We start from the raw sequence: 15642 nt of genomic DNA on the forward strand, positions 1-15642 counted from the left end.
AGAGGCAGCTTTGATTGTCCACGCAGTATAGGGCAGCCACTAGATTCTTTTATACCACACCTAGCAAATTTTACAGTCAATCTTTTGAAGGTTTAAGTGAATATCTCTATATATGTCATTATGATTTTTCCTCCAGGGGTACCTACTATACACATGGTGGGGAGGGAACAGGGGAGGAGGTTGGAAAGCAGGAGACTCACTTCAAAGGCAGCTTTATGAGAAGTACTTATGTTCTAGAAGGATCATCCATAAAAATATATTTATAAGAAGCTACAGCTGGTGATCAGTTCTTAATGCTACTTAGTATATATTATCAAGATATAAATTTCTTTCAAAACCTGTGATCTACTACAAAAATAAAGAACAAATTCTTTTTTATCCTTTTCTTTGATTTTAAAAGTTGAAGTGTTGATAGAAATTTGGCATCCTAATAATTAACTACGGCAATGCCACATCTATGAATGCAGAAATGCACTGCTCTTTTCTCGGAAGAGAACCTGAAAGACCTTATTCCTTTGGCAATTCAATATTTAGTTAAATGAACTCCTTGGTATTTGGGTTTTGCTGCTATTCTCATGGAAGAAGAGCAAATGTTTCCAGAGCGGGGCATGGCAGAGAAGATGCTTGCTGTGTTCCTGTGGCTTCAAGAGAACAAATATCACTTACAAACCCCCACATTGTTCACTTCTCCCTTGTATCAGAGCCATGGCTAGTGAGAGAAATGGAGCTCCTGTCAAGGAAATTGTTATGGCTCCCTCAGGAAGCACTACGCAAACCCAGCACAGACTGAGGACCAATACTGTGCATAGCATTGCTGACCAGCTCCCTTCACTATTTATTGCCTTCGTGCTGAGTTGTACCAAACAGCTGCAGCAGGTCCAAGAATCTGACAATATATCACCAAAGCAGCAATCCAAAATTAATAAACTATCCATCATAAATCTTCTGTGTTGTAGGCTGTTCTTACTGCCCACACTGAAAATCTGCAGAAATTGAGTCAGAGTTCCCGGGGCTCACTTACTACCACTCAGCAATTCGGTGGCACGTCGAAACAACAATCGTACACACAAGCCCAGTGTTCTTAAAATTTCCCACATTGCCAGTCCAATACAATCATTCCAAAAGAAAATATGATGGGTAATTTTATGGAAAAGAGCTGTTTAGGGAGGTCTTTTGAAAATCTAGTTAGGATATCAGCTTTCACAACTTATCTGGAAGGTTCTAAATTATCGTTGTCAACATACTTTATTCTTAATATAGAAAAAAATATTTTTCCTTCATGCTTTTCCATTGAATTTATCCACTTCATATTCATCCATTTCTCAAGAGTATTGCTGGTATCATTAATTTAAATTATTAAAGAAAGAGAAAGAAAGATGTACAAAACAGGGGATCATAAATTTCTTTCAGTCCGAACAAAGGGAAAATACTTGTAAAATAGAGCCAATTCAGTTATTTTTTTTTATGCATCAAAAGATTTGGGTCATACATGGCACACTGAGGCAAGTCTTTTCATGGAGGGGAAGGATTGTAACTCAAAGAGGAAAAAGAATAATTCTTTAACCTTAAAGAAACATGCTGATTTCTCTTTCAATAGCTTTGCTGTACAGAAACTGGTTTTCCTAAAATGGAGCCTTTCTAAAATCCCTCGGAAGATATCTCCTTCCTCTGCGGGACTATCCCTGGGTGACAGTATGTCGTGTCATGCTGTAGCTGATGTAACTACATAGGGGCTTGTCACTTCACTGCAGTGCTCCACTAGAATTTCTTTTATTTAAAATGAAAAAAAAAATAACCCAACAGGTTTTGGTTTTTTGTTTGTTTGTGTTTTTTAATTCTTTGAAAAAATCATGGTTCATCTTTACATAATGCAAAAGCTAGCTGTCTAGCTACATTCCCAGTACAGTCAATAGGAAGAGATAAGAGGCTCCAAATGATGGTTCAAGAGTCATGAAGATTATACAGCTTGATTGATCACTTGCCTCTCATAAAGCATTACATGTCTTCCAGTCACCCCAGACACAGACCACTCATTAAATTTTGTCTACCTTGGTATTTAAATCTGGCAATAGATATCTTATGGAAAGATCTAGGCTTGATTTTAAAATACTGAAGATAAGCACAGCCTACCTTTATTCCTCACGTCTTGTTCCTAAAGCTCATAATCTTGCTACGAAAACTGTGTGTGCATTTCTAGATTGAATCCACAAAATTTCAGATTTTTGGCACTGACTATCAATATTAATCTGTTCATTGATAAACAGTCGGAAGATATGTAATATATAACTTAATGTTTTCTGTCTCCGTAGTTTCTTTTCCAGAACCTGGTTCAAATCCTATCCCATTTGAAGTATCTTCATTTCACTTTTAAGCTAGTATATTGAGTATGTGATCAAAAATTTTAGGATATTATAACATAAAAGACTCTAGCTTATATCAATAAGATTTATTTCTAGATGAAACACTGAGGAATGACAAACACCTGTTCCGTCAATTATTGTACTTCCCAGGGCGATGCAATTATTTCCAACACTACACATGCTTTTAAACTGCAGAAAAGCAATTTTTGCTTTTGTGAATGTCCCTGCACAGCAGTTAATAGGGTTAGCAGCCATTTTACATCCTGCAGTATGAAACAGATCTAGAGCATAAGGCATCTAAAAGTAATATAAGAGAAAGTCTAACACATTGGAAATTAAAGCTGACAGGTAACAGATTAAAAGCTTATTTGTTCAGGTAAATTGTAACTAGGCAAAGCTATTTTTAAAATTTCATTCAAAAAATGCATTTTAGATTATTCCATCCAGTAAGCAGGTTTGAATTAAAACCATCTTGTAACTTTTTGTAAAAAACTTCTGTAAAATGCATTGAGGGTTCCACTCCTTAAGTTTACACATCTGATCCTGCTTAAATTGTTATGACAATCTTTTGTTTACAAAGGAAATCTTTGAAGACTTAATATTTTAACAATTAGATACAGATGAGATTAGTGTTGTAACTTCAAAAGAAAACAAACTCCAAGCACATTGCAGCACCAAACATTTCCCTGTGCAGAGCTGAGGTTGTCACAAGGGGCTCTGGAGGGGCAGGAAGCCTCCACAACAGCGCTCGGAGAACAAATTGAAGAGGGAGGATCGTCGTTTCCTCTCTCCATCAAAAGAAGACTCGGAGGTGACATAGTTAAGATTTATAAGTAATATGTTGATACAAGCAAATGGAGGGCTGTTTTTGTTTTTGTTTTTGTTTTTTTCAAAGAGAAGGGTTAACACATGTTGCGCTCCACAGTGAGCATCCCCCAACGAGGGGTATTCTCTGTGCCGGATGGCAGTTTTTCTGCCATGCTATATCCATCCCAGCTTTCCCTTCATACTCTCTCCCTTTGAACACTGACTATAGTCAGCCTACAGGGTTTAAAGTCCACTTCTTTATCTGGAAAATAAAAGGCTCCCATGGTTTTTAACCTGCACAGCTTTAGATATATCCTTCTTTTAATTTTATCTAATCATAGATAACCCATGACCAGCTTTCGGCTGGATTCCGGCTATCTTTCTAGCTACTAATGATGAATTTACCTTGCAATGCAATTGCCAATCCAAATGCATTGAACATTACCACTTTCCTGCAGCCCCAGGAATGGTAGAGTTCGGTTTGCTCTAAGAGAAGCACATTGCAAGAGAAAGGGTCAAAACCTTGCAATATTCCTCTTTTGCACTGTAAGCAGTGCTCGAGCAGCACACGTGCACTTGCACCCTTTAAGATGCTAATCTTAATTTAAATTTATCCTTGTTTTCACCTACCTGTTTTGTCCACCTGCCAACTAGGAGGAAGAGCAGGTGTACAAAGCAACAGCAAGTAGCTGTCAGGTCAGATAATTTTACCCCTTTCTCATTACCTCTTATAGGTAGAAAAAAGTGCAGCATAATGTGGCTCAATTATTTTTCCTGTTTCTCATTGTTTTAGAGGTCTGCTGAAGCTGCTGAATCCAAACATTCTTTAATGTGAACTTATACCTAATAAATCCAAGGCAAAGGATTTTTATAATGTTTCAAATTAATTATTTTCTGGAACATGCTTATAATTCATATGTACCAAGAACTACCTCAATCTGGTAAGTATCTATTATAAAAACAGTTCTTCAATAAATGACTTAAGTAAGAAACAAGAATATTTTACTCAACAAGGAAGTAGGTCTCTCTGGGGCAATATAGAACAATACACAACTTAGTGATCACAAGCCACTAAATTAACAAAATCACAATTTTTATATTCAGTTGCATGAAGCATCTGTCTAAAGTATTTGTTAATGTTAGAACTGCAATCTCAATTGCACCTATTTTATTGAAAATTTCAATAGGATTTTTGATTTAATAGCCATGCAGGAGAAAAAAATTACAACATTTTTTCCTCCGGCCATCAAACAAATCAAGACATTTTAAAGAACTTCATAAGTTTCTTGACTTCAGGAATCAAATATGTATCACACAGGAGGTTCAAGTTCTTTAATATTATATTTGAGCCTGGGGTATTTTGGGTAATGATTTAAATCTTGCTACCCATGTTTTGTCCTAACACAAAGGAGGCAGTACATTAGTCTTTGCTGATAACAATGAAGTACAGTACTGGACTAGAATGATGATGCTGCTGAAACCGCAAACTGCATCTTAGGTGGTAGTTATTGATGCATTGGTATTCTCTTCAGAAGTAGATTACAGTCAAAATAAACCATCTGCATTTTTTCTGAAGGGAAGCATTAGCAATCTGTTAACATATGATAAAGTCCAGCCTCACTTCAAATAATTTTTAAGTATCTAAACCAAACTTGGATATGAGCGGAAATAAAGAATGCAAATAGACTGGATGACATTAATACCTGCCTCCACACCATCCACTTTGAAAAAGTAGATTTTTCAGAATGTTAAAAGTGTCAGCCTTTGGTTTGCTAAAAGCAAACTATATGCTTAGCTCATTTAGCATTGCATGAGAATATAATTTGCTTCCAGTCGTTGCAGAAGTTTAAAAACTTATTTCCATGAATTCCTTTTTCAGATAAACTGAAATTAGTTGATATTGTCCCTCTTTATGTCACTTGACAAAAAATTAAAAAGAGAAAACTTCATTTGTCATTCATTACACATAAACACTTGCAGCTCAGTCTTGTTTTAAAGTAAACATCTGCCGTGCACTGCTCCTGCCTTTTTGGAATGTCATTTCCTTATGTAAGCTGGGTGCAAAGAAATGTGTCTGCAGATATGATGCTGCAGGATTATGACAGTTAAACATACTAATGACAGCATGCTAACAATGCAGATTGTTTATTTCACTGATGTTAATAAAGTATCTGAACCTAAAAATGCACACAGCTGTTGAATGTCTCTATGTTTTGGTTTGTGGTTCTATGGGCAATTTCTATAGATATTTAAGGCAGCTAAGGAATGAGACAACCTCACAAAATTAGATCAAAGTCCTGTTGCTTTGCTTACTTTATATTGTCCAAATCCTGATTTTTGAAATCATGCAGAAACAAAGTCATATTCAACTCAAATACCATTCTTATAAAACTAATAATGCTGTACAAAGTCATATTACTGAAAAGGTTACTTCTGATTATGCCTTTGAAAATAAGGCATTTATCCTCAAAGGATCTTGAATACTTAACAACATAATGAGCCAAAAAACCAGGAGTGCTCCTTTTGACTTAATTATCCTCCTCTTTATGCATGGATACACATATATTTATGCTTTAGGTACTATCCTGAGTTTGCAGAAAAAATAAAACCCAAGATACACTTTGAAATAGATACTTCTAACTAGTAACTTCCTCAATAGCCTAACAGATGCCAAAATGAGGAAAGATTTACACCAGAGATTATGAAAATGCGGGATCATTTGAGAATAATAAAAGTAAATGGCGGGAAATGTTAACAGCAACAGCTGTGAAAAGAAATTATGGAAGATTAAAAGTATAGAAGAGAGTAAAAGTAGTAAAAACAGTTTAAAATTTAAATTGCTTCACAAGAGAGATTCTTTAATCATGGTTTCTGGAGATACTTGAGTAACAACTGCAAAAACAGTAAGGTATAGATATTAATAATTATTTCAGTATCCTATGAACCTACTAATACTGTAAAATCACAGACAGGAAAATTATAGTGGATCACACAATTGGATGAACTATGCTTGCCTTTAAAGCCTGTAATGACTTTTATAGGTTGTGCACAGAATAGCAATCGCACGCATGTTTAGTGGTGAAGGCAGGCGCAAAGGTACAAGAACTCTCCCTACACAGCGCAGTTGGTTTGTAGCAAAATCCAGTTTCCCCCAAGAAAGTCTTAGACAGCAAGAAGTAGGTATATTTATGTCATGTTTTGTTATTTTACATCCATGGAATGAACGTTTCTATTCCTGCCATGGACACTGGTACCCAGAGTTGGACACAGCTGCAATGTTGGGAGACAGAGGAAAGGGCAGGGGGCTTAATGTATTCACACAGTGAAGATCACTAATACTGTGCTATATAACTCCTTTAACTATCCATAGTAAATCGCACTCTGCTACCAGGAGCAGCATGGTGAACAGGTAACAGTTGCAACATGGCAGAACAGTGATCACGTCAACACCAAGCTGCAGGGACACATGGCAGAAAGCACAGTATTAGTGCAGTGCTGAAATACACATTCCACAGAAGTATCTGGATGGAAAAGCAATCCATAAGGTCCTGTCCACTGAACAACACCCCAAAGGGTTAAATTCCAAACGACATTAGCAATTTCAATGTGCTGCCAAAACTTTACAGCATGAGAACAGGCACTGTATTCTATTAGTTACTGTTCATGGTCTCTCTCAGCCTTTTCTGATACTACCAACCCCATGAAACAGGGCTCCCAATTCAACACCCCTTTGAACTCTAAAAAAGTTCCTTTTCCAAAAGTACAATATTCTAACTCAAGGCTCATCTACTCAGACAAACACCAGAAGACTTATAGTCATTCATGCAGGAAGTTAGTTAATAAACTACAGGCCAAATCTGGAATTATTTTATTATAATTATAATTAGTAATGTATTATGGTGATTATGGTTTGGCTGAGAACAAACAGGCCAGCCTGAGCAAGCCTGAGATAACTGCCAAATCTTCTGCACGTGTGACAGATGGTGGAAGCATTGTAAAGACTCCCTGCGCACAAGAACTCTGTGTAACAGGGGCTCAGATTCACTGCAACAGCAAAGTAGCTGAAGGAGGTCATGATAAAAGCACAGTCAGCAGCATAGGCTGCCTTTAAAGCTTTGGGTTTCACCTGAAGAAAAGGTGAAAAAAAAAAAAAAAGTAGTGCATTCAAGGGATGTGGGGGAAAAGAGTCTGCACACCTTACGTTGACTGTTGACCGATGAAAGTGAAGAAAGCTGTTGCTTTTGACACAGTGCACTAAATTCAGCAGGTCTAGGGGGTGAAAGGACAATGGTTGAACTCAGTGGAGCTATAGCCCTTTCTCAAAAGGCTTGTTTAAGCTTCCCTAACAGTTTTTATGGACAACACAGGGTGGTTTGGAAACATTGCAACTTACTTTTCAATAAACCTTACTCTTCCCAAGAACATAATTCATTTTGTGTGCTTACGTCTAATCTCTTTTGGCTCATCTTACACTGAAAGGGTTTTGAACTCCAAGAATGTTCCTCAAATACTCCCTCTAAGAGTCCCAGAAGGCAAATGCTAGAGTGTAGAGGAGGAAGACAGAACAATAAATGAAAAGTAATATCATACCACTGAGAGCTCTCCCAGCCACATCCCAAGTTACACCCACTGCAGAGAATCCATCTTCCTCTCTAATTATTTTCTTATGGTATCTGAAGCAAGGTAAGTTGCAAGGACTAGGCATTTATAGACCCAAAAAAGAGAGTCCAAGTTAGGAAAAAAAAAGCAAAAGAAGAATGATACAACTGTTGACATCTGATGCTGCCAGCGTCCCTTCGGCCTTTCACTGAACCATTACAACTCTTTCCTCAGAACAAGCAAATGTGCTATGTTCCCTTCTACACCAATGTGCTCTCCAGGGTAGTATGCAATCAACCCTTAAACATGGCTTATGTTGCATTCATTAATTTAACTTTTTATAAAGATGTTCAAAGAGCAATTTAATATTATTATTTGGATGAGCTCTCTCAGGCTAGGTTTCCACATGGAGATCCTTCAACCCTTTGCTTTTTGGCATTCACCAAAGAAGTGGAGCTGCAGGTACTAATCTGAAACCAACACAGAGTGGAATCAAACTGGGGACCTGATTGTCTTTTTATGCCAGTTCCATGCCCTTAATTTCAGTGAATTATTCCTGATTTATCCATGAAATGAGAATCAGTCTGAAAATATGCATTTGCCAGAAATGGCATTGCCCTTAGAGATATCATCAACCCACCTATCTGAAGAATATTGTACTGCCAGCTCACAAAAAGAAGTTGTTTTAAAAGATACGCAGAAGCCATAATTTAGGTTGTCAGAAAAAAAAACCCAAGTTCAATTTTCATGAAGAACATGGGGTTGCTGTCAGCAAAAGTTACAGGCTCTAGTGATGGGCAGAATACTGAAACTTCTCTCCTGCCTGCTAATGTAAATCAGATATTTGCCGCATATCATTTACTTTCTGCCTGCACAGAGATGCCAGCAGAGTCCTTTACAACAGAAAGGCCAGCCCAAATCATGCCAATTATGAAAAAAGGCTTATACTAATGATACCATAGAGAAAATTGATATGTTCTTCACATATCTACAGGGATGATAAAGAGAAGAATAATCCTCTTTCATGGAAGTTCATCATACCAGTGGCAAGGTATACCTTGAAGCCCTGAAATAAACCCTATTATTTTTTGTTCAGAGTAGAAAAAATAAGATCTAAAATTTTATGTGAGAGAAGATGAACTCTCTTCACAGCCACGCTGTTGTGAAGGATCAAAACCTGTCCTGCCAAGCAAAGCAAGAGTCTCAGCAGTCTCTGTATTGCTTTTTCCACCTGATTTCATATCATAAATGAGAAACACATTGTTGAAGATCAGCATAAACAATTTCTGTGCATGTGTGACCTAATACACAGGGGTTTTTTGTGGTCCATTTTGGTAAGCGTGTGTTTTGTTATCATCAGAACTCAAAAAAGTATTTAATTTTTCCTACTTCCTAAACACCTTTTTGCTGCTTCCAGGAATAGCATACACTTATACACAAAAGAAATCTATGTCATCAAAGCATGATTAGGGTTGTAAAAATAAAGCATTGAAAGGTCAGAAAATGCCAGAATTGCCTGAACATCCATAATTTAAATCCCTCATGCCTGTGCATTATGATAAAATTTTTAATTACATGATAGCACATAGTATGTTCCGTGACACCCGGTTTAGAGGGTCCAGAAGAGCACAGGAGTCCAGCTTTCAGTCTTTGTGCAAGGGAAAGCAGTCACTACAGAGTAAATCCTACTTCACATCTCTAGGCTTTAAGCTCAAAAATGACTTTGGGGCTTGTTCATGCAGTTTCCTAATGTCAAGAGCAGTTTGCATACGCACAGTAAAGATGGAATATATTGAGATTTTAGTTGTTGAGATCAAATAAATCTTCCCTGAATACACATGAATTTAATTTTTTCAAAAGCCTTCTTTCTTGCATAAAATTGGTCAACTTTTCACTCAAGACCCAAAATAATCTCCTGACAAATCTCTGCTCCACAACCTGCCAAACGATAGACTCAGAGAGGAAAAGACTCAGAAACAGCAGAGTAGATTCTAGCACAACATTTTTAGCCAGTCTGACAAAGCAGTATAAACAAACCAAAACAGATTTATATACTGGGAAATGCTGGACAATCTCATTAATTGAGAACTGAGGATAGCCTGCCTGTGGTTTCACATGCAAAACATGCATATAACTGTACCCTGTATAGAACAAATTAACGCATACATTACTAAATAACACTTCAAAGCAAAACAAACACAAAGTATTTGAGTGGCATCTAGAGTTTGAGGAATACTAAGAAAAATTTTTAAATCTCTTAATTTGGAACTCTTTTTTTTCAGGGAAAAAGTGCGTGGTTTGAAACCTGGGTGTGAATACTGCATGGTGGGAAGAGCTCTAATAACTTCACTCCTAGGCGAAAAAAAGATATAGACACATATGAAAATGTGGGCGCTCGCGACATTCTCTGTCCTTATTTACACGGCTCCCAGCCTCTAAATTTTCCACCCTCTCTCCCACTACGAGCTTAAGGTTCTTGTTCTCACATACAGAGCTCCACAAAAGTCCCTCCTGCCCACATCACATTTCTCATTTTCTCCTTCTGTTACTGCCTGAGTTCTATCCAAATTATTTTCTTAAACGCCTACTGTACACTTTCTCTCTGGTCTTTGCATCACGTCAATGCTTGCATTCCAAAGAACCAAGCTGTGTTCATTTGAATTGCTAACTAAAATAGGCTTTTTCTGCAAGGTCAACAAATGTTAATATGTCAGCTAAAGCAACCTTCTTTTTTAAGTAACTGGTTTTCTATATGAAATTATCTTCTTTATCCTGATGCACTGCATGCACTGTTTGACTAATGCAGGCTATCCTTGGCTTGTGTCACATATATTTTCACCAGAAAATTGTGAAAAAAAAAATATATATATCATAACTAGGCTAACATCCTAGAACTTCTACAACTAATTTGCTGGGTTTGTAAAACCAGAGCTGCTTCATGAACCTTTTCTCCCTTCCTGATTAAATGCATTTTTTTCCTTAAAAGAACCTTGATTTTAAAAAGATGTGGCTGAAATCAACCCCCTAAAACTGAAGACTGCCAAATTTCACAGCTGCTCCTTATCTCTATGATGGTCTGACCAAAACCTCAGAGCTGACAGCTCTAAGTTCTGCAAAAGTTGGGGTATGCATTTTTATTTCTCAGACATGGACACAAGCCACCAATATGAATCAACTTGAAGCTAAAGAAAAAGAAACAGAAAATGCTTTGCTAATCTGCAGAAGTACTAGTGGGAGCGTGTTTTTATGCTCACACCCATATATACACATATAAGGGCAGGATAGTATTGGGGTTTTTTTCACACTGCATAGACAATGGGATGCAACCCGTTTTTTATCTTCCCACTACTGATGGGTACTGCTGCCTTCTGGCACCCACAGAGGGCAAAACGGGTGGAGAAGACCAGGGTTCTGGTTTCAGCAAACTCCAAATGCATGTTGTGACCCACTCCATCAGGCACACACAAGCTCTATGCTGCCTAGAGACCACATGTATTCTCTCTATGTTCATCAATTGACAAGGCAACCTGTAAAAATCATGTCCCATTTCAGAGATTCAAGACTGCAAATTAGGTCTGGTTTCTTTATATATTTTCTCTTACACCTTCAACAATAAATTCTTCATAAGTCCCCTTCCCATGTGAGAACTACGCTTTTTTCCCACTTCTTGTGGTATTTGGTGTATTGTGTGTTCAGAAACCTAGCAGTCTCAGAAGCTTGCTTTCTCTGACTATTCCTTATGAACAAAACAGTGATATATTAGCAAGTGTGAAGGGTGAAAAGTATCCACAAAGCTCAAATAATTTTTTTCCTAAGCAAAGCAGAGTTACCTGTCTGCATCCACAGTTACGTCATGAACCCCTCTCTGAATGACGTCTCGAGAGGCAGCTAGGTCTGGTATTCGGTTCAGACTTCTTGTATATAGGTTGAGTCCTCCATCTGTCATGTACCTGAAAATAAATGTGTGGTCAATCAGTGGGAAATGCAGCCATCTGGCAACCATGTTTCACTCTAAAGTTAATGGACTGTGGAATTCAAATGTTTAAGGTACAGGCTGTCCTAATAGATGGTAGACTTACACTAAATATTCTCAGTTTGTGTGCCCAGCACAGGGAGATCAGATATGTGCTTATTTTCTAGGATCATTTGCCTTTTTCTGTGATGGCTTACAGGCCAACATGTTTTACCAAAATACATGTAGGCTGGACCTCTCAAGTGTCTTCAAAAACGTTAAGTATATTTTAAGTACTGCAGTTTTGTTAAATAGCACCAGATGCAAGAACTATAACTCTAGTTAAAAATGGGGGGGGGGGGGGGAAAAAATCAGTAGCATCCATCTAAATTGGAACAGAAATTAAGAACCCAAATCTACAATCCCTACTGAGATGCAGTTGTTCCAATATGAAGGAGATATCTACTGAAGCCCTTACAATGACATTTAAGAATCTGTTTCTATCTGTGCTCCTTTTAGCTTGATTCCCACTACTTCACATTATAATGAATGACTAATGAATCAACAGTGAGTATACCGCTGCTTATTCACTAGAGAACCATTAAAAGTTTCTGAATTTCAAGCAGCAGCAATAATTTCTGGAATGTCTACCTACAGTTTAGTTATCTCTATGACAGGTCTTGGTGGTTATAACTAAGCAGTACCACAAGCCTCTCCTACTCTCAAGACCTGTCCATTATTCTCTCAAAGGACATTAAATTGTCTCCACTCTTAAGCTGATTTTTTAAATTTTCCTCTTGTAGTTTTTGGTAACTTTAGTGTAGCACGCTAATGCAGAGTTTGGCACAAATTCATTGATGAAGGACCATGAACATGTATGGCACTTAACGTAGAAGTATACATACACAGAAAAAAAAATCTGGTATACCTCAGTGGACGTACTCAAAGTGAATTTAGAGGCTTCCTGAAATAAGTGTAGCCCTAATTCTAGGATGATGTCTAAAATGATCTAGTGGAGTTCACTCTGAATCCAAATAATCTTTTACACAATTCTCCTTGAGCCATGAAATGGTGCCACTCAAATCCATCTTTCAGTCAAAGCATGTGTCCAAGTACACAAACATTTAACTTTAATAACTCTACACAGACTCCCAGGCACAAGCCAAGGCACACACACACAGCTGGTGCTCCAGATGTTCTGTTGGCGCTCTCCCTGCAGTTCCTTCTGGGAGATGATTTAATTGAAATCAACTGTCCCAGAGACCACAGGGCTCATACGGCAGCCAGGGAGCACCAGTGTCCACCCCTGTGGTTTGGGGTGGATGAGCTGGTACAGATTCTGAGAGCAGAAGTTGCATTAGGGTAGCCCTGTGCAACAGCAACAGTTTGAGATGGCATCATGCCCTGGGTGGCAATGTGGATGAAGGCAAACCTCAAGGGCATTAAAATGCAAAGGGTAGGTTTGTGAGGCATTTTGTGCACTAGTAAGATTTGGCCTAAGTTCAGCAAGGGATTTTGGAAACCCTGGTATCTGGAGTCTGCAGAAGGTAACTTCGCATTTGTCTTCAAAGGTAAATTCACAGTAATGCTCATACACTTGATTTATCCTTTTATTAAAGACAAAATTGAGACTTTTTGACAGATTATTTACCTAAGGGCGAACTATGCAGTAGATTCCAAGGCTCTGGAATTGCATATTAAATTTAGCTGTGGTTTGAATGCAATCCAGACTATATGGATTCCTTCCTCTACAAGTAAGGTCTGAATGGAGAGATTTAACAAGGGCAACAGGCCTTCCTCAAACTAATTTCTAATTACTGCTGCATTCCTGTCCCCAAGTGTTTAAAGTAATTAAACTGAAAATGGAAGAGGCATAAAGGAGATAAGACTTTATATGCCTCAATGAATCGTGAATTTTCAGAGCTTATTAACTTGTTTTTAACATTTACTGCACCTAAAAATGTTAACTGAGCACATTGCAACTTACTGTCTATTAGAGTCATCCTTATTACAAATGCAAAGAAAAGTCACACAAGATGACTATATTCATTCTCTAATGTGATAAGCTAATTAATACAACTCATCAGGCAATGCAAAGGATTCCCCTATCCTTTTTTTTTTTTTTTAAATAAACCCATGCATCCATCAAAGGCAGCATTTATATTTCCTTTATGACAAAAGGTCTTCAGACATCAAAGTATTACATTTTCCATATGTCTTTTCTCTGTTCTAGCACATATGTATATGACATCCTACTTGACAGCCACTAATGCTGTGCTGTGGACAACCTTGTCAGCAGTACTCCATTCACACATCACCGAGACAGTGCACCAGGGAGGTACAGGAGTACACTTTCTTTATAGTTATGCTTTTTCAGGACATCTGTCTTTGGATGGTGCTTGAGGTGAGACGCTACTCTACAAAGAGCTTTGATCACAGACTTACATTTGCCCTTAGGAACATATCATATCCAATTCCATCAGCTGCCATTCTCTAATCATAGCTATACTTCAAACTAAAAGATTAGATTGACAGAGAGAGTCCTAAATTCATACAGAGTGAAGTAATGTGGTGTGACATGGCTGCGTACTCTATGGGACTTCTGTTCAAACTGATGTTACCTCAGCCACCAAGCATCCTTGAGACGCCAACAACAGCACTGAACAGTAATTTTAAGTATGAGCAAAACCATAACATGGCTTTTCTTTTTAAATGATGCTTTAGGAGTTTTAACATACATAGGAGTGAAGTGACTTTTATTCCAACATTACTATTTAATAATTCTTATATCAATTTGAAACACAGCGAATGCAGTACCCCAAAGTCAATCAATTGACTAAGCAAACAAAAATAAAAATAATTGTCAATCTTCCTCCTGGGTATGCTTGGACAGTGACTCATGTATTATTTTACGAAAAAAAGGATTCCTACAGCTTAGATGATAGGCACAGCTGAAAAATTGCAATAAAGGCCTATCACACAGACTATATTAGAAAACGTCTGCAGTGGAAACAGAAAGGCAGTGCTGTAAGCATCTGTTTTTCATCAGCTGCATCCAATGCCATATATACCATTTCAAATAAAGAATAAACACACCTAAAGGCGACTCATCCCAGGGCTAGCAGAGCAAAATGATGGGTTATCAGATAACTAAGAAATTCCAGTAAGTAGTAAGAAGTACCTACCTTCCTATCAAAGTTCCTAGCAAAGTCATGTTGCTGTTAAAGGAGAAGAACTGAATTTGAAGGCAGGTGAAAACATCACTGGCAGCCTGGGGGCTTATTTTTGTTTTTGTTATTTTATATATATTTTTTTTATGTAGCCATCATAAACATAAACATAATCATAAACTTCCACTTTGTTAGTTCAAATGGGGAAAAAAGCGATACTTACCCACTATTGATGTCATCAGTTCTGAGGCTTTTCCCCAGAATATCCCCATCGCTCATGTAGCCGCCAACGTCAACTTCAGAAGACATGTCCAAATCCCCGCTTCCCTTCTCACTCATGTCGATCTGTGAGATGTTTCCAAGGCGAGAAACTGCTGCTCGGCGCAGCGGGGTGGTGTACATGAATCGGGAAGGGTCCGTGTGTATGAAGCGACTCGCGCTGCTGCGAGGGTAACCAGCGCCCAAGGACGGGGCATCTCCTGCCTGCAGCCGGGGACTGGCCTGCCCGAGCCTCCAAGTCACCGGGGTGGACCGGCTTGTCAAGCTTGGTATGCTTCTCCCATTCACCTCAGTTGTCACAGTGCTGTCAAAAGTTGTCTCCAATGTGCTGTCAAACAAAAGGGAGAAGACAGTGAGCTGTGCTTTCTCTGTTCCTGAAAACAAGGAAAAGCAAGGGCTGGAAGAATATATGTTTTTTTTAAAAAAAGCTCTGTGTGTGTGTTTCTCCATGTGCACACGTGTGTATATAATAACC

The 15642-nt window shown here is 38.1% G+C and overlaps 1 protein-coding gene across 3 annotated transcripts in view; it reads right to left on the reverse strand.

Annotated features, from left to right (window-relative positions):
* Positions 1–15642, reverse strand: part of NAV3 (neuron navigator 3) — a 448741-nt gene that overhangs the window by 95374 nt on the left and 337725 nt on the right. For all 3 annotated transcript variants that reach the window (XM_014963931.1, XM_014963933.1, XM_014963932.1), the window contains 2 exons: positions 15112–15495; positions 11597–11716 (listed from right to left, as the gene is read on the reverse strand). In XM_014963931.1, the coding sequence (XP_014819417.1) occupies positions 11597–11716; positions 15112–15495 (504 nt within the window). The remainder of the gene's footprint in view (positions 1–11596; positions 11717–15111; positions 15496–15642) is intronic.

This window comes from Calidris pugnax, unplaced genomic scaffold, assembly GCF_001431845.1.
Source record: "Calidris pugnax isolate Ruff unplaced genomic scaffold, ASM143184v1 scaffold44, whole genome shotgun sequence".
Classification (NCBI taxonomy): Eukaryota; Metazoa; Chordata; class Aves; order Charadriiformes; family Scolopacidae; genus Calidris; species Calidris pugnax.